Source organism: Pan paniscus, chromosome 18, assembly GCF_029289425.2.
Source record: "Pan paniscus chromosome 18, NHGRI_mPanPan1-v2.0_pri, whole genome shotgun sequence".
NCBI classification, from domain to species: domain Eukaryota; kingdom Metazoa; phylum Chordata; class Mammalia; order Primates; family Hominidae; genus Pan; species Pan paniscus.
In genome coordinates, this window is record NC_073267.2 from 22,649,126 (window position 1) to 22,674,912 (window position 25,787).

Here is a 25,787-nt window from a genome sequence, read left to right on the forward strand (position 1 = left end):
CAGACCTCTTAAAGGAGTCAACGCAGAATGTGACCTTGCTGAAGGAGTCCACGCAAGGAGTGAGCAGCCTGTTCAGGGAGATCACAGCCTCCTCTGCCGTCTCCATCCTCATCAAACCTGAACAGGAGACCGACCCCTTGCCCGTCGTGTCCAGGAATGTCAGTGCTGGTGAGTGGGAACGGGTGCTCGAGGCGGAGCAGAGGGAATCAGAATGTGGCTGATGGGGTGGACATACCTCGTCATCTGAAAGTCATTCCAAGGGGAATGGAGTCCAGTGCACTTGCGTTTTCCATTTGTGTTTCTGTTTCTCATCCTCATTCACTCTGAAAGGGCTCTGATGGCCTTACCTAGATGTGAGAATTGCCGGGTGGAAAAATGAACAGCTCAACCATAGCGAACGGAAAGTGAGGGTGTGAGAGACACCGGGAGCCAGATGACGTTGATCCTCATTCATTCATTCCTTTATTTGTTCCTTCATCGTATTCTGTGTGTTAGGCGGTGAGCCGAATAGGAAAGACAGATTGCCAGCAGGTAGCCTGCAGTCTCCTTTGGGATGGGTGTGGGTGGGTAGTTCATGACAAAATATATAATTTATGATCCTTAGGATAAAAGGGATGAAAGCCAAGCATAGACTGCTATGGGGAACATCTGCCATTGGTCTTGCCTCTGATTGGGGGTGGCATTTAAGGCCTCAGGAAAGAGAGGAGTTGTCAGGTTTGACTCTAGTCTCTGGGGAGGCAAAAGAGAGTTGATTCAGGCTGGGCATGGTGTCTCATGCCTGTAATCCTAGCACTTTGGGAGGCCGAGGCAGGAGGATCACTTGAGTTCAAGGGTTCTAGACCAGCCTGGGCAATGTAGTGAGACCCTGTCTCAATTTTTTAACTTTTTTTTTTTTTTTTTTTTTGAGACAGAGTCTCGCTCTATTGCCCGGGTTGGAGTGCAGTGGCATGATCTCAGCTCACTGCAACCTCCACCTCCTGGGTTCAAGCAATTCTCCTGCCTCAACCTCCCGAGTAGATGGGACTATAGGCATGTGCCAACATGCCTGGTTTCTTTTTGTATTTTTAGCAGAGACAGGGTTTCCCCATGTTGGCCAGGCTGGTCTTGAACTCCTGACCTCAGGTGATCTGCCTGCCCTGGCCTCTTAAAGTGCTAGGATTACAGGCATGAGCCACTGTGTCCAGCCTGTTTTTTAAAAATTTTAATTAAAAAATTAAATATAAAAAAAGAAAGTTGATTCAGTTAAGATTAATTTGGTGAGAAGTTTTCAATACCCTTTGATTCCTTTGGGACATTAAGATGTTACTACAGCAAAATTGGAAATTTTGTTGTAGTATGTATGTGTATATATGTAGAGACAGGGTCTTGCCATGTTGCCCAGGCTGGTCTTGAACTCCTGGCCTCAAGTGATCGTCCTGCCTTGGCCTCCCAAAGTGCTGGGATTACAGGTGTGAGCCACTGCATCTGGTTGAAATTGGAAATTTTGGGCTTAAGTACTTAGTATTCTCAAATCTCTTAAACAAGGCAGTAACTGTGGCCATCCCTTTGGAATTATTGATGGTGACCCTGCATGAACCTTGTAGGAGATAGGGCTGTTGACAGCTTTGTGTAACAGACACTGAAATTTCTACACCCACAGGAGTAGCAGTCCCACCCATTTTTGGAACTGCTTTTGAGGTGATCTCAGAGTTGTGCTATACCAGTGAGGCCTCACCACATCACACATTGGTTTAGACAGATTGCGTTTTTGGAATTGGCTCAAAGTGTCTTACATCCAAGTGTGATGATTAAAATAGGGGCACAAAGTGTCTTCTGTGAGAGCTGGTCACTAAGGCAAGCTTGATTTCTTTTTCAGTTAGCATTTGCTATATAACAAGTGATTTTAAAATGTAGTGGCTTAAAACCACCGCAGTTCGTTACTTTTTTGTGTAGGTTGGCATGGTGGCTCTGCTGCTGGGCTCCTTCGGCTCACTCATGGGAGCTCGTGGTTAGATTGGAAGATCCAAGATGGCCCCATCCACATGTCTGGAATCCGTGCTGGGGCTGCTCAGATTCTACTCATGGACTCTCATCCTCCAGTCGGCTGAACTGGCTTCTTTATGTATGGGGTCAGGGCCACTGTCCAGGAGAGCAAAGGCAAAGCTGAGACCTTTTAACGCCTAGCTACTAGAACTCACACAGTGTTATTTCTGCCACTTTTTTTTTTTTTTTTTTTGAGACAGAGTCTCGCTCTGTCACCCAGACTGGAGTGCAATGGCGCAATCTCAGCTCACTGCAACCTCTGCCTCCCATGTTCAAGAAATTCTCCTGCCTCAGCCTCCCAAGTAGCTGGGATTACAGGCACCTGCCACCACGCCCAACTAATTTTTTTTTTTTTTTTTGTATTTTTAATAGAGACGGGGTTTCACCATGTTTGCCAGGCTGGTCTTGAACTCTTGACCTCAGGTGATCCACCCGCCTTGACCTCCCAAAGTGCTGGGATTATAGGCATGAGCCACCGCACCCGGCCCTTTCTGCCACATTCTTTTGGTAAAAGCAGGGCATGGTGGCTCATGCCTGTAATCCCAGCAATTTAGGAGGCTGAGGTGGGAGTATTGCTTGAGGCCAGGAGTTTTGAGACTAGCCTGGGAAGCACAGCAAGACCTCATCTCTACAAATAATAATAAAATTAGCTGGGTGTTGTGGCATGCACCTGTAGTCCCAGCTACTCGGGAGGCTGAGGGCAGAGGATTGTTTGATCCCAGGAATTTGAGGTTACAGTGAGCTATGATTGCACCATTATACTCCAGCCTGGGCAATAGAGCGAGATGCCCCAACTCTTAAAAAAAAAAAAAAAAAAAAAGGCAGAGCACTACGCCAGCCAGATTCAAGAGGGTGCAGAAATAGACATCACCTCTGGCTGGGAGAAGCCACAAAGACCCATTGCAAAGGGGCATTGCACAGGAATGGCAGGAATTCGAGGCTGCTCAACACTTGACTACACCCCCCAGCTGGTTCTCCTGGTCTCATCTACCAGCTATGAGAATATTTTCCAAAGTGAAGCATTGAAGATCATTTTGGTAATGGTAGCATCCTTCACATCAAAGTGACTGCTTAGAAGGAACAGTTTCAAGGTGTGCTCTGTGGTGTGTTTATTTAAATCAGTGGGAGAGGCCTGCATCCATTCTGCTCAATCTTCTGTACACAGATTTTCACTGAGGATTTTAAAAAGTCTGAATTCATGTTACAGTGTATTTCTCACTCGAATAGTATTTTCCACAACCTGGAAGTGAGTTGGTTTCATCATCCTTTTGTCTTGCCTACTTTTTCTTATACTGTATCTTTTTTTTTTTTTTTTTTTTTGCCAGATGCCAAATGCAAAAAGGAGCGGAAGAAGAAAAAGAAAGTGACCAACATTATCTCATTTGATGATGAGGAAGATGAGCAGAACTCTGGGGACATGTTTAAAAAGACATCTGGGGCAGGGGAGAGCTCAGAGGACAACTCCGACCGCTCCTCTGTCAATATCATGTCCGCCTTTGAAAGCCCCTTCGGGCCAAACTCCAATGGAAGTCAGAGCAGCAACTCGTGGAAAATTGATTCCCTGTCTTTGAACAGGGAGTTTGGGTACCAGAAGCTTGATGTGAAAAGCATCGATGATGAAGATGTGGATGAAAACGAAGATGACGTGTATGGAAACTCATCAGGACGGAAGCACAGGGGCCACTCAGAGTCACCCGAGAAGTAAGTTCCCCTCACGCTTCTTTGTGTGTGTGTGTGTGTGTGTGTGTGTGTAAGATGGAGTCTCACCGTCCCCCAGGCTGGAGTGCCGTGGCGTGATCTCAGCTCACTGCAACCTCCACCTCCCAGGTTCAAGCTATTCTCCTGCCTCAGCCTCCTGAGTAGCTGGGATTGCAGGCACCTGTCACCACCCAGCTAATTTTTGTATTTTTAGTAGAGATGGGGTTTCACCATATTGGCCAGGCTGGTCTCAAACTCCTGACCTCAAGTGATCCGCCTGCCTTGGCCTCCCAAAGTGCTAGGTTTACAGGCATGAGCCACCAAGCCCAGCCTCCCCTTGTGCTTTTAATGAGGGGGTTAAGTTCACCGTTTTCTCTTTCTATGGTATTGGGTGAAATAGGTCTGCAAGTTTTATATTTGCCCAGGGTATCATTCATTCTTCAGGTGTTGATTTAGGAGTGTTATTTGGAAGGAGTGTTATTTGCTCTTCCCTTGAGAACTGAAAGAGGGGAAGAGAGTACATTTGAGGGCACTTAATACAAAGTTAATGTCAGAATGTGTGCCTTGAAATTCTTGCTTTATACATACATCTGTCATTTTCATTTCACAGGGTTCACAGGGTTTCACAGTCTGATGAGACTGTGCTTGTTATTGTTTTTTATTTTTACCCTGGATTTTCCTTGCATCTGACTTGCCACTAGCACAGGAAGCTCAGGACGAAGGCAGCGTTAGGAGAATAGTTGTGGTATGGTGACTTCTGTGTTTATCTGCAGGGGTGTGAATAGCTGTAATATCCACTGCACCTGCTGCCTTAACAGTGGAGTTGGCCGGGCGCAGTGGCTCACACCTGTAATCCCAGCACTTTGGGACACCAAGTTGGGTGGGTCACCTGAGGTCAGGAGTTCGAGACCAGCCTGACCAACATGGTGAAACCCCTTCTCTACTAAAAAAATACAAAATTAGCCAGGCATGGTGGTGCATGCCTGTAACTCCAGATACTTGGGATGCTGAGGCAGGAGAATCGCTTGAATATGGGAGGCGGAGCCAAGATGACACCATTGCACTCCAGCCTGGGCAGCAAGAGAGAAGGTCCTTCTCAAAAAAAAAAAAAATTCCCCAAATACCCCAAATAAGCTAGTTACCTCTTAGGCTTTGTGGTGCGCAGTGCCCTCCTAATCATGACTACTGCAAAATCCAGCCCATTAAAGTGTAAAATGAGGCCAGGTGCAGTGGTTCATGCCTGTAATCCCAGCACTTTGGGAGGCTGAGTTGGGAGGATTGCTTAAGGCCAGGAGTTTGATACCAGCCTGGGCAACATAGCAAGAACTCCGTCTCTACAAAAAAATAAAAAGTGTAAAATGAATATACAGAAATGTATCTTTCTATCTGACCTAAATCTTACGGATCGCACCATTGCACTCCAGCCTGGGCAACAAGAGTGAAACTCCGTCTCAAAAATAAAAAATAAAAAAAACATTAAACTTCAAGTCCAGGTGCAGTGGCTCACACCCGTAATCCCAGCACTTCGGGAAGCTGAGGGGGGTAGATCACTTGAGGTCAGGAGTTTGAGACCAGCCTGGCCAACATGGTGAAACCCCATCTCTACTAAAACTACAAAATTAGCCGGGCATAGTGGCAGGCACCTGTAATCCCAGCTACTGGGGAGGCTGAAGCAGGAGAATCACTTGAACCCAGGAGGTGGAGATTGCAGTGAGCCGAGATCACACCATTGCATTCCAGCCTGGGTGATAGAGCAAAGCTCCATCTCAAAAAATTAAAATAAATAAAATAAAATAATAAAATAAAATAAATTAAACTTCAGAAGGAAAGAGAGTTGTAGCCTTGATTCCTTTTTTCCCAAGACACTCCTTGAGGCCTATGCAAATTTTCCCAACTCCTCAGCAGTCACAGCTAAGTGGGCCAAAGCAAGGGCTAGTGGAAGGAGTGATCACAGACCCCATGACACCCTTCACACAGAGCCATAGATGACTACTCAACTTACGGTCACGTCACCATGGGAGAGTCACTAAACAGCATCTCTCTCTCTGAAATGTCAACATCTATACACCCATCTAGTGTCTGGTTTAGGGTGGAAATATGGGTGTAAGAAAAGTAATTTAGAGGTAATTACTGGCAGCTGAGGGGAGGAGACTGTTCCTCACCCAGCCTTGGGTTAGTGGAGCTTTGGTGCAATGGACAAAAACAGAGGTTTTGATTTGGAGGCGAAGAAAGGGGACAATGGCTCCAGAGGCCAAGAGCAGAGAAGGACAGCCAGGAAGTGGGCTGAGCATGGTGGACTCAGGAGATGGGGAGCCCCATCTTGGGATGCCTCAGAGACATTGTGGAGGGGGCCTGGTTTTCCTTTTTGAACATTTTTTATTGTTATTATTAATTAATTTATTTTTTATTTTTATTATTATTTTTTGAGATGGAGTCTCACTCTGTCATCCAGGCTGGAGTGCAGTGGCATGATCTTGGCTCACTGCAACCTCCGACTCCCACGTTCAAGCAATTCTTCTGCCTCAGCCTCCCGAGTAGCTGGGACTACAGGTGCATGTCACCACACCCAGCTAATTTTTGTATTTTTAGTAGACACGGGGTTTCACCATATTGGCCAGGCTGGTCTTGAACTCCTGACCTCGTGATCCACCTGCCTCGGCCTCTCAAAGTGCTGGGATTACAGGCATGAACTACCGCACCCGGCCCTTTTCTTTTTTTCTTTGAGACAGAGTTTCACTCTTGTTGCCCAGGTTGGAGTGCAATGGCACAATCTCAGCTCACCGCAACCTCCACCTCTTGGGTTCAAGCGATTCTCCTGCCTCAGCCTCTTGAGTAGCTGGAATTACAGGCATGTGCCACCATGCCCGGCTAATTTTGTATTTTTGTAGTAGAGACTGGTTTCTCCATGTTTGTCAGGCTGGTCTCGAACTCCTGACCTCAGGTGATCTGCCCGCCTCAGCCTCCCAAAGTGCTTGGATTACAGGGGTGAGCCACCGTGCCTGGCCTACAAACTGTTCTATCAGCAAGGTCTTTATGACCTGTATCTTGTGCCAACCTCCTGTCTCATCCTGTGATTTAGAATGCCTTAACCTCCTGGGAATGCAGCCAAGCAGGTCTTAGCCTTATTTTACCCAGCCCCTATTCAAGATAGAGTCGCTCAGGTTCAAATGCCTCTGACACTCCTGCCTCAGCCTTTCAGACAGCTGGGACTATAGGCACACACCACCAGGCCTGGCTAATGTCTTCATTTCTATTTTGTAGGGACAGGGTCTTGCTGTGTTGCCCAGACTAGTCTCAAACTCCTGGCCTCAAGCCATCCTCCCACTACAGCCTTGTAGAGTGCTGGGATTACAGGCATGAGCCACCACGCCAGGCCTTGGTTTTTCTTAGTATGTGGGCTAAAGTCATTCAGTGTTGATGTTAAAGGAAAATGGGGCCAGGCACCGTGGCTCACACCTATAATCCTAGCACTTTGGGAGGCCCAGGGGGGCGGATCACCTGAGGTCAGGAATTCAAGACCAGCCTGGCCAACATGTCAAAACCCCATCTCTGCTAAAAATACAAAAATTAGCTGAACACGTTGGCTCATGCCTGTCATCCCAGCACTTTGGGAGGCCGAGCTGGGTGGATGACTTGAGGTCAGGGGTTTGAGACCAGCCTGGCTAACATGTACTAAAACTACAAACATTAGCCGGGCACAGTGGTGGCTGCCTGTAATCCCAGCTACTCAGGAGGCTGAGACAGGAAAATCGCTTGAACCCGGGAGGCGGAGGTTGTAGTGAGCCAAGATCGCACCACTGCACTCCAGCCTGGGCGACAATATAATAATTATTATTTTTTTTTGACAGAGACAAAAAATAATAATGATACTTTTTTTAAAAAAAGGAAAATGGGAGGCGATTGTAGAAGGTAGAGGATTTGGAGTGATAGTTCATTACAATTGTAATAAGGACCACAAGATGCTAAGAGTAATGAGATGTAGCGGACGTCTGCTATTTTTGCCTGTTCAGCATCCACTCGTTCTGCTTTGTGTGATAGCACCCCAAGCTTCCTTTGAACCAGTCCTTCCTTCAGCGGAGGCCGACCCCACCCCTTCGCTCTGTGGGGTGGCCACATGACCCAGGTCTAGCCAATCAGCACATTCCATCCCGGAGCAGCAGCTGTGTGCCCCTAGCCCAAGCTAGGCTGCTCCTGGCCTTGTGTACCTATCAGGGGAAAATGTGTTCTCTTTTCACTGGAGTTGCTAAGCATGTGGGATGTAAGCCTGGACTTGCTGGTGGCTGCCTTTGCCACCGCTTAGGGAGATTCTGGCCAGGCATGAAGCCGGCACAGAGTAAATGAAGCAGGGCCAGGAGATGAGGAGAGATGGATTCTGATTGCGTTATATGAGTACTAGGATCTGTGTCTGAAATCCAAATGGCTTTTTCTTTTCTTTCTTTTTCGAAACGGAGCACACTCTGTCACCCAGGCTGGAGTGCAATGGCACGATCTCAGCTCACTATAACCTCTGCCTCCCGGGTTCAAGTGATTCTACTGCCTCAGCCTCCCGTGTAGCTGGGATTACAGGCGCGCACCAACACACCCGACTAATTTTTGTATTTTTAGTAAAGACAGGGTTTCACCATGTTGGCCAGGCTGGTCTTGCACTCCTGACCTCACGTGATCTGCCCCACCTTGGCCTCCCAAAGTGCTGGGATTACAGGTGTGAACCACTGCGCCCAGCCCCAAGTGGCTTTTTCAATTACATGAGCCAACATATTCTCACAAGTCCATTCGAGTTTGGTGTCTGTTACTTGCAAATAAGGGAGTTCTGATTGGTTCCCAGTGAAACCTCATCTGTAAGACCTCTGAGCCACCAGTATCCACGGGGCTTGTCCTATAACAGCTCCTGTGCAATCCAGTAGCCTTGAACACTGGAAGCCACTGAGCCCTTCTGTGAGTAGATGCACACCTCTGAGGCTAAGATTACTGGTGTACTCATTCGGACCAGTTTGGTCTCAGTGACTGAAAACTCAACCCAAACTTGTTCATTTGGAAAGGAAAAGTCGGCCAGGCACAGTGGCTCATGCCTGTAGTTCCAGCACTTTGGGAGGCTGAGGTGGACAGATCGCTTGAGCCCAGGAGTTCAAGACCAACCTGGGCAACATAGCAAAACCCTGCCTCTCCAAAAAAAAAAAAAATTCTTTTTTTTTCGAGACAGAGTCTCGCACTATTGCCCAGGCTGGAGTGCAGTGGTGCAATCTTGGCTCACTGCAATCTCCGCCTCCCGGGCTCAAGCGATTCTCCTGCCTCAGCCTCCCGAGTAGCTGGACTACAGGCGTGCACCACCAGGGCCAGCCAATTTTTGTATTTTTAGTAGAGACAGGGTTTCACAATGTTGGCCAGGATGGTCTCGATTTCTTGACCTCGTGATCTGCCTGCCTTGGCTTCCCAAAGTGCCGGGATTACAGGCGTGAGCCACCGGTGCCTGGCCTCTACAAAAAATATTTTAAATTAGCAGGCATGATGGTGCATGCCTGTAGTCCCAAATGGGCAAAGTTGTTCTCTGATTGGCTGAGGTCTTTGTCACCTGCTCCACCCCTGAGCTGGAGCACCACCCAAAGTAATTGACTGAAAGGGGGTGTTCTCCAGTGGGAAATTAGGTAAGGTTTACATTATTTGGCCTTAACTCTTCACCCTTCCCCCTACCCATGCCCTTGGCCATGTAATTTTGCAGTGCCCTCCTGTCACAGGCAGGATGACCTGATGCCTCTTTTTTCTTTTTTGAGATGGAGTCTCACTGTGTCGCCCAGGCTGGAGTGCAATGGTGCAATCTCAGCTCTCTGCAACCTCCACTTCCTGGGTTCAAGAGATTCTCCTGCCTAAGCCTCCCAAGTAGCTGGGATTACAGGCGCCTGCCACCACACCCAGCTAATTTTTGCATTTTTAGTAGAGAAAGGGTTTCGCCATGTTGGCCAGGCTGGTCTTGAACTCCTGACTTCAGGTGATCCTCCTCGCCTGCCTTGCCTCCCAAAGTGCTGGGATTACAGGCATGAGCCACCACGCCCGGCCCTGCCTCTTGAGCCTGGGCAACATAATGAGATTTCAGCTCTATTAAAAATAATAATAATTAAAAAAAAAAAGAATGGCCCTACCTTTCACTGGCAGGGAAGGGTGGAGGGCCCTCCTGTCATCTCCAAATCATAGTACTGTCCCCACCAGCCATAGCTGATCATTTTAGGAGTGGTTCCAAGGAGTCCCAAGCTGGGCCCATTACAGCCTCTCCTGGAGGGTTACAATTGGATGAGAAGCCAATCAATATCCTCTATAATTAAAAATATAAGAACTTAGGAGTCGTGGGGCAGCTGTGTTTAGTTGAAAGCCTAGAGAAGCAGAGAGAGTCCATGTGTTTGTTACTTACGGTAATGCTGGCTGCTGGAACAGATAAGCCCCGAAATCTCTGTGGCTTAACATCGCAGAAGTTTATTACCTGCTCAGATAACAGTCTAAGGCAGATGTGCCACATGGCGATTCAGGGACCGCTACCTTGTGGTTCTGCTGTCTCTCGGGTCCTCGGCTTTTAGATAGCAAACAATGCAGACAGGAGAAGTCAGATCCATGGTCTTAACCATCTCAGCCCCAGACAGGGGACCGCGTCGTTTCCACCCACCTTCCATCAGCAAGAACCAGTCACATGAGCACATCTAACAGCAATGAAGGCTGGGAAATACGTGCCCAGGAAGGGAGGAATCAGTTTCTTTGCAGAGGAGAGAGGGAACAGAAGAGAGGGAAAGGGGGAAAATAGAGAGAGGGAGGGAGAGAAAGAGAGAAGAACTAATGAGCACAGAACTAAGAAAGCCCAAGCACAGTGGCTCACATCAGTAATTCTAGGGCCTTGGGAGGCAAGACAAGAGAATCACTTGAGGCCATGAGTTCAAGGGCAGCCTAGGCAACATAGTGGGACTCTATCTCCACAAAAATAATAATAATATTATTATTAAATAAAAGGAAGAGACAGCCATGAAGATAACTAGCTGAGGCCAGGTACAGTGGCTCATGCCTATAATCCCAACAGTTTGGGAGGTTGAGGTGGACAGATTGTTTGAGGTCAGAAGTTCCAGACCAGACTGACCAACATAGCAAAACCCCATCTCTACTAAAAATACAAAAATTAGCTGGGCGTGGTGGCAGGCACCTGTAGTCCCAGCTACTCGGGAGGCTGAGGCAGGAGAATCACCTGAACCTGGAAGGCGGAGGATGCAGTGAGCTGAGATCATGCCACTGCACTCCAGCCTGGGTGACAGAGCGAGACCCTGTCTCGAAAAAAAAAAAAAAAATCACCTGGCTTGTTAAAACAGATTCCTGGACCCCACCCCAGAATTTGATTCAGGTTGGGAATGAGGCCTGTGAAGTTGCATTTCTAGCAAATTCCCCAGGTGATGCTCATGCCGCTGGTCCCAAACCACACTGTGAAGTGCCAGTTCCAGACTAGGAGACTCCAAAGAGACACTGGAGCCAACCACAATGTGCAAACCTGATTGGGTCCTGATTTGGAAATTAAACATCTTTAAAATGCATTCAGGGAATAATTGGGTTCATTTGAACGTGGACTCAATATTAGAAAATTTCTATTGATTTTCTTGGGTAGGGTGGTGACATGTGGCTGGCTATAAGGGAAGATGTCTTTATTTTTAGGAGATTCACATTGAAGTCATTATAGGGGTCAAGTGACATGATATCTACAGCTAACTTTTATTTCATTTATTTATTATTATTATTATTTTAGAGACAGGGTCTTGCTCTGTCACCCAGGCTGGAATGCAGTGGCATGATCATAGCTCACTGCAGCCTCAAACTCCTGAGATCAAGCGATCCTCCTGCCTCAGCCTCTCCAATAGCTGGGACTACAGGCCCACACCACCATGCCTGGCTTACAACTAACTTTTAAATGTTGGCCAGGCGCAGTGGCTCACACCTGAAATCCAAGCACTTTGGGAGGCCGAGGCAGGCGGATCACTTGAGGTCAGGAGTTCAAGACCAGCCTCGCCAACATGATGAAATCTCGTCTCTACAAAAAATACAAAAAATTAGCTGGGCATGGTGGCAGGTGCCTATAATTCCAGCTACTCAAGAGGCTGAGGCAGGAGGATCACTTGAACCCAGGAGGCGGAGGTTGCAGTGGGCCAAGATCATGCCACTGCACTCCAGCCTGAGCATTAGAGCGAGACTCCATCTCAAATAAATAAATTAACATTTCAGCAAAATACAAACATGCACACAGACAAAGAAAATATGACAAAATGGTAATTATTGAATTTCAGGATAGGTGTATGAGTGACAATTATCCCACTTTTTCAACTCTTCTATGTTTAGATGCTTTAAATATTTAAAGCTGGGGCTCGGTGCAGTAGCTCATGCTTGTAATCATCATATTTTGAGGGGCTGAGGTGGGAGCATAGCTTGAGCCCAGCAGTTCAAGGCTGCAGTGAGCTATGATCACACCACTGCACTCCGGGCTGGGCAGCAGAGCAAGACCCTGTCTCAAAAAAATATAAAATAAAATGAAATAAATCTGGGGAGTGCGTAGGGGAGGGACTAGTGCATCACAGCCTAATTGAACGAGCAGGAGACGCCATGGGATGAGGCCAGGCCCAACTGTGTCAGTCCCTCTGGGTCATTCTAAGGACTTCGGATTCTATCCTGAATGCATGAGGAAACCCTTGAAGGCCTTAAGCAGAGAGTGACATGGTCTGATTTTCTTTTAAGCTGTAGCTTTGTTTTTGAGATGGGGTCTTGCTAAGTTGCCCAGGCTAGTCTCGAACTCCTGGGCTCAAGTGATTCTCCTGCCCCAGCCTCCCAAGTAGCTGAGATTACAGATAAGTGCCACCACGCCCAGCTAATTTTTGTATTTTTAGTAGAGACGGGGTTTCACCATGTTGGCCAGACTGGTCTCAAACTCCTGACCTCAAGTGATTCGCTCGCCTCAGCTTCCCAAAGTGCTGGGATGACAGGTGAGAGCCACTGTGCCCAGCCAATTGTACATTTTTAAATAACTCAAAGAGAGTAATTGAATTGTTTGTAACACAAAGGATAAATGCTTGATGTAATGGATCCCCATTTACCCTGATGTGATTATTATGCATTGCATGCCTGTATTAAAACATCTCATGCACCCCATACATATATATGCCTACTATCTACCCACAAAAATTAAAAAATGAAAACATTATCCTTTTGATGCTTGGCCACATGGAGGACACAGCAAATGGTTCATGGCCAAGCACAAGAGAGCCACTAATGTCTGCACCAGGAAGGGATAATTATCCAATTATAACCCAGAGGCAGCCTCTGGTGTCAATAGCTGATTGTTCTGAACAAGTCCAGATTCTATGCTTCCCCAAAGCTGTGTGAAATTTAAAAATTCATAATCATTGGCAAATGATAATCGTAATACAGATGCCAAGGCACTACCCAGACCAAGGAAATCCAATTCCCTTGCCACCAGGATCAAATCCAAGATCCCCAGGGGATTCTTTATTTATTTATTTAGAGACGGATTCTGCTCTGTCACCCAGGCTGGAGTGCAGTGATGCAATCTCAGCTCACTGCCACCTCCACTTCCGGGTTCAAGCAGTTCTCCTGCCTCAGCCTCCTGAGTAGCTGGGATTACAGGCACCTGCCACCACGCCTGGCTAATTCTGTATTTCTAGTAGAGACAGAGTTTTAGCACGTTGGCTAGGCTAGTCTCAAACTCCTGGTCTCAGGTGATCTGCCCACCTAAGCCTCCCGAAGTGCTGGGATCACAGGCGTGAGCCACCACACCTGGCCCCAGGGGATTCTTGATTGCAGCCAGGCAGAGCCTGCAGTCCCAGGGTGGCGAGTTCCAGCAGACCTATGAAGGACTGGCTCCAGGGTCCCTGAGCACAAGGTTGCAAGGCCATGTTGTCACACTCTGGACCTCTTGTTTGTTTGTTTTTTGAGACGGAGTCTCGCTCTTTCGCCCAGGACGGACTGCAGTGGCACAATCTCGGCTCACTGCAAGCTCCGCCTCCCGGGTTCATGCCATTCTCGTGTCTCAGCCTCCTGAGTAGCTGGGACTACAGGCGCCCGCCACCGCGCCCAGCTAAATTTTTTGTATTTTTAGTAGAGACGGGGTTTCACCATGTTAGCCAGGATGGTCTCGATCTCCTGACCTCGTGATCCACCTGTCTAAGCCTCCCGAAGTGCTGGGATTACAGACGTGAGCCACTGCGCCCAGCCAACAGATAGGTACAGTCTTTATCTGTTTGTGCGGCTATAAGAAAGTATCAGAGACTGGGTTATTTATAAAAAACGGAAATTTTGGCCAGGCACAGTGGCTCACGCCTTTAATCCCAGCATGCTGGGAGGCCAGGGCAGGTGGATCGTGTGACCTTAGGAGTTCGAGATCAGCCTGGGCAACATAACGAAACCCTATCTGTACAACGCTATGAAAAAAAAAAAGCTGGGTGTTGTGGTGCATACCTGTAATCCCAGCTACTCGGGAGGCTGAGGTGGGAGAATCACTTGAACCCAGGAGGCAGAGGTTGCAGTGAGCCGAGATCGTGCCACTGCACTCTAGCCTAGGTGACAGAGACCCTGTCTCATACAAACAAACAAACAAAACCCAGAAATTTCTTTCTCACAGTTCTGGAGGCTAGGAAGGCCAAGATTAAGTTACCAGCAGGTTGGTATCTGGTGAGGGCATGGTGGCCATTTCCAATACGGCACCTTGCTGCTATGTCCTCCCGGGGGGACCAGTGCTGTGTCTTCAAGTGACAGAGGGATGTAAGGGCAATGAAAGGGCCTAGCTCGTTCCCGCGAACCTTTTTATGAGGTTACTAATCCCATGCCCTCATGACTTAATGATGCCCCACCTCTTAATACTACCAGACTGGTGGTTAAGTTTTAACATATGAATCTTGGGGAACACATTCAGACCACAGCAGATATATTGTAGAAAATAATAGTCCGTAAATTCCCCAGCAGTAACACTTCACATATTTTGCCTCTTATTACTTGGAGTATACTGTGTTTCATATGGCTTTTTAAACTTTGTAAAAACTGCAGCAAGTGCCTGATTACTTAGAGCTTGTTTATCTAGTGACAGACTATTTAGTCCATTAATTTTGTGCTGTACAACAGGAAAGAGAGAGAAAGAAAATGACTTCTGCAGAGACTGAATCATCTTTATGTCCTCTATGGTAGTTAGCACTTAGTAGATATTAAATAAAAAACAGGCTGGGCAAGACGGCTCATGCCTGTAATCCCAGTACTTTGGGAGGCTGAAGCAGGTGGATCACATGAGCTCAGGAGTTCCAGACCAGCCTGGGCAACATGGTAAAATCCTATCTCTACAATAACTATAAAAGTAGCGGGATGTGGTGGCATGTGCCCATAGACCCAGCTACTTGGAAGGCTGAAGTGGGAGGATTGCTTGAGCCCGGGGGGTGGAAGTTGGACTGAGCCAAGGTCCAGCTCCAGCCTGGGCCACAGAGGGAGACCCTGTCTCAAAACAAACAAACAAACAAATCTCTTTAACTCCCAAAATGGAAAGTTCTCCAAGATATATGTTAAGTGATTAAAAAAAAAAAAAAAAAAAAAAGGGCCACCCTGGCATGCTGGCTCATGCCTGTAATCCCAGCACTTTGGGAGGCCGAGGAAGGCAGATCACCTGATGTCAGGAGTTCGAGACTAGCCTGACCAACATGGGGAAATCCCGTCTCTACTAAAAATACAAAATTAGCCAGGTGCGGTGGCGCATGCCTGTAATCCCAGCTACTCGGGAGGCTGAGGAGGAGAATCGCTTGAACCCAGGAGGCGGAGGCTGTGGTGAACCGAGATCGCACCACTGCACTCCAGCCTAGGCAACAAGAGCGAAACTCCATCTCAAAAAAAAAAAAAGGAAACCGCATCTCTACTAACTACAGAAATTAGCTGGGCAAGGAGCTAGGTGATTATAGTACCAGCTACTCAAGAGGCTGATGCAGGGGAATCACTAAACCGCATCTCTACTAAAAATACAAAAATTAGCCGGGCAAGGAGCCGGGTGACTATAGTACCAGCTACTCAAGAGGCTGATGCAGGAGAATCACTTGAACCTGGGAGGCGGAGTTTGCAGTGAGTTGAGATTGCACCACTGCATTCCAACCTGGGCAACAGTGCGAGACCCTGTCTCAAAAGAAAAAAATAATATAAAGTGACCAGGTGTGGTGACTCACACCTGTTATCCCACCACTTTGGGTGGAAGCAGGAGGATCACTGGAGCCCAGGAGTTTGAAACCAGCCTAGGCAACATAGTGAGACCTTGTCTCTATATTAAACACACACACACATGCACACACACACACACACACACACACACACACACACACACACACAAAGGCAGCCAGACTATGCACTAGGAACTGCCCTGGGAATCCCTTTGCGTTCTCACAACAATCCCATTTCACAGATGAAGAAACCAAGGCACAGAAATATTAAGTAACGTGTCCAGGTGCGGTGGCTCACGCCTATAATCCCAGTACTTTGGGAGGCTGAGGCAGGCAGATCACGAGGTCAGGAGTTCAAGACCATCCTGGCCAACATGGTGAAACCCTGTCTCTACTAAAAATACAAAAATTAGCTGGGTGTGGTGGCAGGTGCCTGTAATTCCAGCTACTCAGGAAGCTGAGACAGGAGAATTGCTTGAACCCGGGAGGCAGAGGTTGCAGTGAGCCGAGATCACACCACTGCACTCCAGCCTGGGTGACAGAGCAAAACTCCGTCTGAAAAAAAAAAAAAAAAAGAAATACTAAGTAACTTGTCTGAGGCCACTTAGTTACCAAGACGTGGGAGCTGGGACTTGAACCCAGGCAGTCTGGCTAGATTCATGCCTGCAGCCTCTGCACTCCTGCTACTTACTGTGTGAGAAGCGCCTGTTCTGTGGAAGGTTGTGGGCTGAGATCTTTCCATGAGTTCCACTCATTTATCCCCAAGGCTGTTCTTAAAGATGGGCATGACAGTTATGCCCATTTTACAGATGGGGCCCTGAGGCTCACAAGGGCATGCCACTCACCCATTTCCACAAAGCCATAGCTCGTTAGCAGAGGGCAGAATTCGGCCGCCTCTCCCCTAGCTCGAAGGCTGTGATTGACACAGAGGTTTTTCTGTTGTTGTTGCTGTTGTTTGTTTCTTTTTCTTTTTTTTTGAGACAGGGTCTTGCTCTGTCATCCCGGCTGGAGTGCAGTGCTGCGATCTCAGCTCACTGCAAACTCTGCCTCCAAGATGCAAATGATTCTCGTGCCTCAGCCTCCCAAGTAGCTGGAATTACAGGTGTGCACTACCACGCCCAGCTGTTTTTTGTAGAGATGGGGTTAGTAGAGATTTGTTAAATAGAGATGGGGTTTCACCATGGTCTCTACTAAACCCTGTCTCTACTAAAAATACAAAAATTACCCAGGCGTGGTGGCACATGCCTGTAGTCCCAGCTACTCAAGAAGCTGAGGCAGGAGAATCACTTGAACCTGGGAGGTGGAGGTTGCAGTGACCCAAAATCATGCACTCTAGCCTGGGGTCTCGCTTTTGCCCAGGTTAGAGTGCAGAGGCACAATCACAGTGGCTCACTGCAGCCTCAAACTCCTGGGCTGAAGGGAATCCTCCCACCTCAGCCTCCCAGGTAGCTAGGATTATAGGCATGTGCCATCCTGGCGAGTTAATTTTTTGTGTGTTTTTATTCTCTCGAGACAGAGTCTTGCTCTGTTGCTCAGGCTGGACTGCAGTGGCGTGATCTTGGCTCACCGCAACCTCCACCTCCTGGGTTCAAGCAATTCTCCTACCTCAGCCTCCCGAGTAGCTGGGATTACAGGTGCGTGCTACCATGCCTGGCTAATTTTGTATGTTTAGTAGAGACAGGGTTTCGCCGTGTTGGTCAGGCTGCTCTCGAACTCCTGACCTCGTGATCCACCTGCCTCGGCCTCTCAAAGTGTTGGGATTACAGGCATGAGCCACTGAGCCTGGCCTGGTGAGCTAATTTTTAAATTGGTTATAGAGACAAGAGAGACAAGAGTGTCTCTTATGTTGCCCAGGCTGGTCTCGACCCCCTGGCCTCAAGTGATCCTCCCACCTCAGCCTCCCAAGGTGCTGGGATTACAGATGGGTGTCACCGCACCTGGCCTCTGAGGATTTCATTATAAACCTGCCCTGAAGGGAGGGAATCCAATTTTACGAGAGGGTGTAGCCTGGTGAGGCCTGGATGACCTCCGGAGGCAGGGGCTTGTGCCTGGGCTGAGGCCTAAGGGTCAATGGGCAGACATGAAGTTGCCCCAGGCAGAGGGTACAGTGTGGGCAAAGTCAGGAAGTGGCAGGGCTTGGATCACTCCAGGAAGAGAGAGGAGTCATGTGTCACAGGAGCTCGAGACCCAGAGAGGGAGGCAGGCAGGCAGGCAGGGACCAAGCTTGGGCACAGCCAGGAAGGCAGGACAGGGCATGGTGGGGCCAATGGAATCATTACCCAAGACGGGGATTTTCAGGGAAACAGCTTAGATAAGGCCAGGTGTACAGTAGCTCCCACCTGTAATCCCAGCATTTGGGGAGGCTGAGGTAGGAGGACTGCTTGAGCCTGGGAGTTCGAGACCAGCCTAGGCAATATAGTGAGACCCCATATCCACAAAAAATTTAAAAAAGGAGTTTGTGTTCCTGTAGTAGCAGACTTGGGAGGTTGAGGTGGCAGTATCACTTGAGCCCGGGAGTTCAAGGCTAAAGTGAGCTGATTGAGCCATTGCACCCAGAGATACGCTGTCTCAAAGGAAATACAAATTAAAAAACCAGCCGGGCATGCTGGCGTGTGCCTGTAGTCTCAGCTACTTGGGACACTGAAGTGGGAGGATCGCTTGAGCCCAGGAGTTCAAGGCTGCCGTGAGCTATGATTGTGCCTCTGCAGTCCAGCCTGGGCGACAGAGAAAGACCCTGTCTCTTAAAAAAAAAAAAAAAAATCTTAGATAAGAGGATGCTGTGCCTCCCTGAGGGTCTTCAGTCACCCATGGTCCTGGCAAGAGAGGAGGGCCAGGAGAGAGCTTCACCCACCTGCTGTCCTGCCCATGTGACATCCGCAGGTGCTGCCATGGCCACGACTGTTGTTACACTCGAGCTGAGGAGGCCGGCTGCAGCCCCAAGACAGAGCGCTACTCCTGGCAGTGCGTCAAACAGAGCATCCTGTGCGGTGAGTCCCCAGCACCACCATGCCACCCACCCCGAGTATCCCCTGGGCACCCTGGCATAGCCAGATGACTTCCGTGCCCTTGTTGCAATAACCACTGCTTCCAAGTCTCTATAGACCACCCCTTGGGTATATCTCATGTAAGTGATATTTATTTTATTTATTTTTTGAGTCAGAGTCTTGCTCTGTCACCCAGGCTAGAGTGTGCTGATGTGATCTTGGCTCACTACAACCTCTGCCTCCTGGGTTCAAGCGATTCTCATGCCTCAGCCTCCCAAGTGGCTAGGACTACAGGCATGCACCATCACGCCCAGCTAATTTTTGTATTTTTTTCAGTAGAAGTGGGGTTTCACCAAGTTGGCCGGGCTGGTCTCAAACTCCCCACCTCAAGTGCTCTGCCCGCCTCGGCCTCCCAAAGTGCTGGGATTACAGGCATGAGCCGTGGTGTCTGGCCCTAATGTGAGTGATCTTTAACACTGAGCACTTGAAAAAGAAAACCCCGAAGAAACCTAATTCTTTGATGTCTGGACGACAAGGAAGAAGATAGAAATGGCAACAGATAATAAACAGCGTAAATGTTTATCAGAAAGGGGCTGGTGGTCGGGACAAGTAGAAGGATCGCTTGAGTCCAGGAGTGCATCTCTACAAAAAAGTTAAAGGATTTTTTAACATTGGCCAGGCGTGGTGGCACACATCTGTGATCCCAGCTACTTGGGAGGCTGAGGCAGGAGGATTGCTTGAAGCCCAGGAGGTTGAGGCTGCAGTGAGCTGTGATCGAGCCACTGCACTCCAGCCTGGGTGACACAGCAAAATCCGGTCTCAAAAAAAAAAATAATAATATTTTACATAACCAACCACTTCTAAAGATTAAAAAAAACCCCTATGATTAAAAACCTCAGGTCCCTCAGGCAATCATACCAGATATCGAAACAAAGCAATAACATAAGGACTGCAGTATTTATTTTTATATTATTTATTTATTCTTTGTTAGTTTGTTTTTGGGGTGTGGGTTTTGTTTTTTGATTTTTTTATTTTGTTCTACTCAGTTTTATTCTTATTGCTCAGGCTTGAGTGCAACGGCCTCTTCTCAGCTGACGCAACCTCCGCCTCTTGGGTTCGGGTGATGATGGTTCCACCTCAGCAGCCCTCCGCCTCTTGGGTTTGGGTGATGGTTCCACTTCAGCAGTCCTCCGCTTCTTGGGTTCAGGTGATGATGGTTGGTTCAGGTGATGATGGTTCCACCTCAGCGGCCCTCCGCCTCTTGGGTTCGGGAGGTGGTTCCATCTCAGCCACCCTCCACCTCTTGGGTTTGGGTGGTTTTTCTGCCTCAGCCTCCTGAGTAGCTAAGGGAGGTGTCTTGAGATTATCATCTGCAGAGTGGCGCTGAGGGTGGAAGGGGATGGAGCAGACACTCGGCAGGTGTCTTGAGATTATCATCCACTGAGGGTGGAGCTGAGGGTGGAAGGGGAGTGAGCAGCCACTCGGGAGGTGTCTTGAGATTATCATCCGCTGAGGGTGGAAGGGGAGTGAGCAGACACTCGGCAGGTGTCTTGAGGCTCAGGGAGTTATGAGTTATAGAATGTTGATCAGTTATAGAATGTTGTTGAGTTGGAGGAGGTGGCTGGTGGCCCATCCTGTTTTTTAAAGTTTCAGCTGTGAGGTAGGGCCGGTAGGGCAATCCTGAAGAGTGACGATGCTCCGCTGCTGCCATTCTGACCTGTAGGGCCAAAGGAGGGAATGTTTTCACACATATTCATTTGATGGACAAAATTACTGCCACCAACACAGTCTGCACCTTCTGTTGCTGGTGATAGATTTTTGCACCTTTCCATCCTCCAGGTTTCAAAATAGCAGTATCAGTGTCATAATATCACCCTTCCACTGAGTACTGCCGACAGCTGGGGGGTAAAGAAAAGTCATTGGGACACACTGTTGTCTCCACATGCCACTGTGTCTGTCTGCAAATGTAGGCAGGCTGGGGTCCTGCCCCAGGGAAGACAGAGTCATAACAGAGTAATAAAGAAGCATGTTTGAGACACAGGAGTGTCTACGTCTATCCTCATTCCTCCCTCACAGCCATCACCAGAGCATGTTTCTTGCACCAGGTCAACAGACAATAAGAGACAGTAAGAGAGGCATGAAAAGCCCATTGTCCACACATGTTGCAGCTTCTTTTTGGAGAATGTTTTCCAGGCCTTTTATGTTCTGTCTCTGATTCTCAGAACTCTGCAAGGTCAGTGTGACCACCCTGCTCCAAAGAAAACAGAGGTTTCCAGAGGAAGGAGAAATTGTGCCCAGGGTCACACAGCTTGCAAGAGGCAGAGTGGAAGTTGATTCCAGCTCTGCCTGCAGGACCCTCTCATTTCCCCTCTGTTTCCCTTCTTGACAAAGGATCTTCTTCACTCTGGAGGTGCCACCCATGAGAACAAAGAGCTCTGGAGAGATGTGGATTCCTGAAGAGCTGCAGGGGAACTGGGAGAGGGTTTTCTGACAGAACAATCTTACCTCAAGAAGTCAGTTAGGCATGGCTATAATATTTCTTTTCACTCCCAGGTAATACCAAATTGTAAGTGCACTAGGACATAAAGAATACTTTTGTCCATGGAAAAATGAGGTGGGAATTCTAAACAAAGCAAGTTTTAAAACTGTGTTTCACTTCAAGTGTACAAGTCCCATCACGTGTAATCATAGGACTCAGCAGCTTTTGAAGGTACAGAGGCCACACAAGAACCAGCTTAGCTGAGCATCATTTAAGGCCTTCATTTGGAATTGTCCCTGTGGGTAATAAGTTACATTCACTCTTCACTAATTTACAGTCAGGGCCCATTTGCTATTACAAATACGGGACCTCTGACACTTAGAATATTAGATCAGGGGCCCCACTGGGTGGGGATGAAGGTGTTTTTGCGCAACACGGTTACCAACAGGGATGGGACTGTGATGCTTGTAGGCAGCCTTTCTCTCTGCCATCTCCCTCTGCAGGGCTTGAGCACAGAGCTGTAGGAAGAAAAATGTATCCATGTCCTGACCTGGCAGACTATGTCCAAAAGCAAGGAAAACAAGCAAACTTACCCAGTTGCAAAGAGGCTTTCTTGCAGAAGGGGGGATCTGAAAAAGCCAACACATGAGAAATTGAATGTTAAGAGAGTCTAAGGGCCGTGGCATCATCTGCATCAGCACTGAACTATCCTGCAACTGCGGGGAGGAAGCTCCTTACTTTGCATTTGTGGTAGTCCTCTGCCCGCCGCCACAACTCTTGCGCACGTTGAAACATTTCCCTGTGGATTACAATCACTTTCATCAGATAAAGCACCACTTTCAGGATGATTTTAAATAATCTGCCATGTTTCTGTTATCCTCACAACTGTACCCTTACACAATCTATCTATACCTAGAAAACGTATTTCAGATGGCTATAAGAGTACAGTCTGAGCCGGTCACGGTGGCTGACGCCTGTAATCCCAGCACTCTGGGAGGGCGAGGCGGATGGATCACGAGGTCAGGAGATTGAGACCATTGTGGCTAATATGGTGAAACCCCTTCTCTACTAAAAATACAAAAAATTAGCCAGGCGTGGTGGCAGGCACCTGTAATCCCAGCTACTTGGGAGGCTGAGGCAGGGGAATCACTTGAACCTGGGAGGCGGAGGTTGCAGTGAGCCAAGATCACGTCATTGCACTCCAGCCTGGGTGACACAGCGAGACTCCATCTCAGAAAAACAAAAACAAAAAAACTGTACAGTCTGATCCAAACTGTTGCTATATTGATTCCTCCTCTTGCTTACTGCCTGCTGACTTCTGAGATGATAGTTTCCTTACCCATTCTCAGTATATCCCTAATTCATCCTTCATTGAGCATCTTTTATCATAAAGCTGTATTCTCTTTGTATTAATATCCTTACCGTGTTTCACAGGGCAGAAACAGCTGGGCTTATAAACAGGCATAGTCCTTTTGAAGGATGTGGTTGATCCTACAACAACACACTTTCCTAAGGATGACAACAACTCACCCCACCCCTAGAATGGCTGGTATGAACCGAGTTTCCACACAGTCTAGCTGGCAATGGGGTCAGGAGACGTTTTGCTACTTCACATCTTTTGGTCACTGGTAAATATTAAGGTACTTTGTTTTCTGTTTTGTGAACTCTCTTTCTCTCTCACAATATGTCTTCTGACCATTTGTTTCTATTTCTGCATTTACTGGGTCTGAACACTGTACAAAGGTTAAAAACAACACTCCAATGGGCGTTTCCCAAGAGGGTGGGGTTCAGTTTCTGAACTCACTTGTAGGTGTGTATTTCTTTCATATCCAATTTCCCATTTTCCTCTGCCTCTGATACCTGCCTCTCCTTTTCTGCATGCTCACGTCCTTTCATACTTAGTTTCCTCAGACTAGAAGGGAGAGAAATGCACACACATGATCCACCAGCCCGTGTGGGATTCCCTCTGCCCTTCTGGCATCTGAAGGCTGTGATTCAAAGATCCCCCCTGCAACCTTTCCACAAATGAACCAACTGATTCTCACAACCGAAGGGAGAATTGACACCTCCCATTGAGGGACAAAAAAAAGTCACACTCTGGCCTGCTGGCAAGTCACCTGTCATTTCCAGCTCATCTTCATAGTTCCATAGTTAGTCCTATTCTTTAGTAAATATAAAGACTATTAAAAGCTTCTATGAGGTGCACTATGTGTGTTTCTGGGGTCAGTCTTGTGCTTGACACAGCGAAAGCTCATTTTAGTTCAGTGTGAAAAACCAGACCTCACCAATTCATCACAACTAACTCCATCGGAAGCAGAGGATTGCTCCTCATCTGACTCCTCCTGTGTGAGACCTGATTCTCAATCAGAGGCTGATGCCGGAACTGAGACCATCAGCCATAGAGAGATCCTTCCAGGATATGGTGTCATTAACCCCGCAGTTCACTACTGCACTTTGCCATGATTCAGGACTGGAACTCTTGTCATCGACTTTAAAGATCCTGGTTGACAGAAAAGGCAATCTGAATGCTGGGCGCATCTATTGAATTACAAATGATCGGAATGGCTCCTAAGTCAGGGTGTTATGTCCTGAAAATAGGTGACAACGGCAAACCATCCACCCTGGTGTTGACTGACTTTAACAAGGTTCAGTTCACAGAGATTGAGGGCAGAAAAAGGAAACGGCCTAAAAAGGGTAAGTTTGCTGTGTTGCCCTCACACCACTTGATTCATGGTCCTGATCCTAAGGATCTCACCTGATACTTGGTTTTATAGGAAGGATGTGTAAAATTCCCAGAACGCTAGGAAACAGGGATGAAAACACTTCAAAGAGAAAGTTAATGAACTTGTTTCTGACCACAGGGCATCCTTCATCACATGCTGTCTGGAGTGGCCTCCAACAAGGAGTGTGTGGTGAGGTGCTGAGAATGCAATGGGAGCAGGGTCCTGTCCCCACGCTACAGAAGCTCACAGTTTAATGCAAATGAGAAGCCAGTGAGGACATCACTACTCCTGCTGTGCACTTGGGAACTAGAAACACAAAACCTGACTCTGGAGGGAAGCTAAGGAAGCATTCTACTCTTGAGTTGACATAAGTGCATCTGAAGCTTCTGATCTCCGATGAGAACAATGGGGGACACCAAACAGAATATAAAACCCATGATTGAATACATCAAATTGCTAACATGGCAGTAAACAGACATGAGGTGAAGATGGAGAAGAAGGAAACCCAGGACGAAAGTCAGCCTCGCATTTGGAACCCATTTCCCTGAGTTTCATTGCTGAATTCCAGAAGGAACTACTGAGATGCAAAGAAGCACAGCAGCTTTTGCACACATGCGTGGGATTAGATGGAAAACAAGTGGATTGAGGGTCTGCCAATGAAAGCGACCCATACTGAAGTCCACTGGCTCTGGTTGAGACCCAGAAGAGTCATGCATCAGAATAGAGGTGGACAGGAAATACCCTGGCCTTTGTAGGGACTGAGCCTGCACCGACGACCTCAATTGCAGCCTGTATGGAGGACCCTGACCATCCCCCAGAAGTAGACTCGCACCTCTTCTGCAGCAAGATAACATGCTACTAGGCCTCAATTCATTGCTAAATATTTTTTAACAAGTATCTCACATTTAACAAAAAAAGATCAGTCATATGGCAGCAAAATACAATGTAATATGACCAAAACATGAAAGACTGTGAAAATGAATCTGGAGGTGACCCAAGCATTGAATTCAACAATCCAGGCTGGGTGTGGTGGCTCACACTGGGAGGCTGAGGTAGGCAGATCACCTGAGGTCAGGAGTTCAAGACTAGCCTGGCCAACATGGTGAACCCATCTCTACTAAAAATACAAAAATTGGGCCGGGCACGGTGGCTCACGCCCGTAATCCCAGCACATTGGGAGGCCGAGGTGTGCGGATCATGATATCAGGAGTTCTAGACCAGCTTGTCCAATATGGTGAAACCCCGCCTCTACTAAAAATACAAAAATTATCCGGGCATGCTGGCATATGCCTGTAGTCCCAGCTACTCAAGAGGCTGAGGGATAAGAATCGCTTGAACCTGGGAGGTGGAGGTTGCAGTGAGCCAAGATCATGCCACTGCACTCTAGCCTGGGTGACAGAGTGAGACTCTGCCTCAAAAAAAAAAAAAAATTTGGCCAAATGTGGTGGCACACACCTGTAATCCAAGCTACTCGGGAAGCTGAGGCAGAATTGCTTCAAACTGGGAGGCAGAGGTTGCAGTGAGCCAAGATTGCACCATAGCACTCCAGCCTGGGCGACAGAGCGAGACTCTACCTCAAAATTTAAAAAAAAAAAAAAAAAAAAAGGCTGGCTGTGGTGGCTCACACCTCTAATCCCAGCACTTTGGGAGGCTGAGGCGGGTGGATTACCTG

The 25,787-nt window shown here is 47.8% G+C and overlaps 1 protein-coding gene across 1 annotated transcript in view; it reads right to left on the reverse strand.

Moving 5' to 3' along the window:
* Positions 1-19,870: 19,870 nt before the first annotated feature.
* LOC100994703 (serine/threonine-protein kinase SMG1) overlaps positions 19,871-25,787 on the reverse strand; it is a 64,280-nt gene continuing 58,363 nt past the window's right edge. Inside the window, 5 exon segments of the mRNA XM_055099915.2 lie at positions 19,871-20,134; positions 20,136-20,290; positions 20,292-20,630; positions 21,986-22,021; positions 22,131-22,191. Of these exon segments, the coding sequence (XP_054955890.1) occupies positions 19,975-20,134; positions 20,136-20,290; positions 20,292-20,630; positions 21,986-22,021; positions 22,131-22,191 (751 nt within the window). The 3' untranslated portion in view covers positions 19,871-19,974.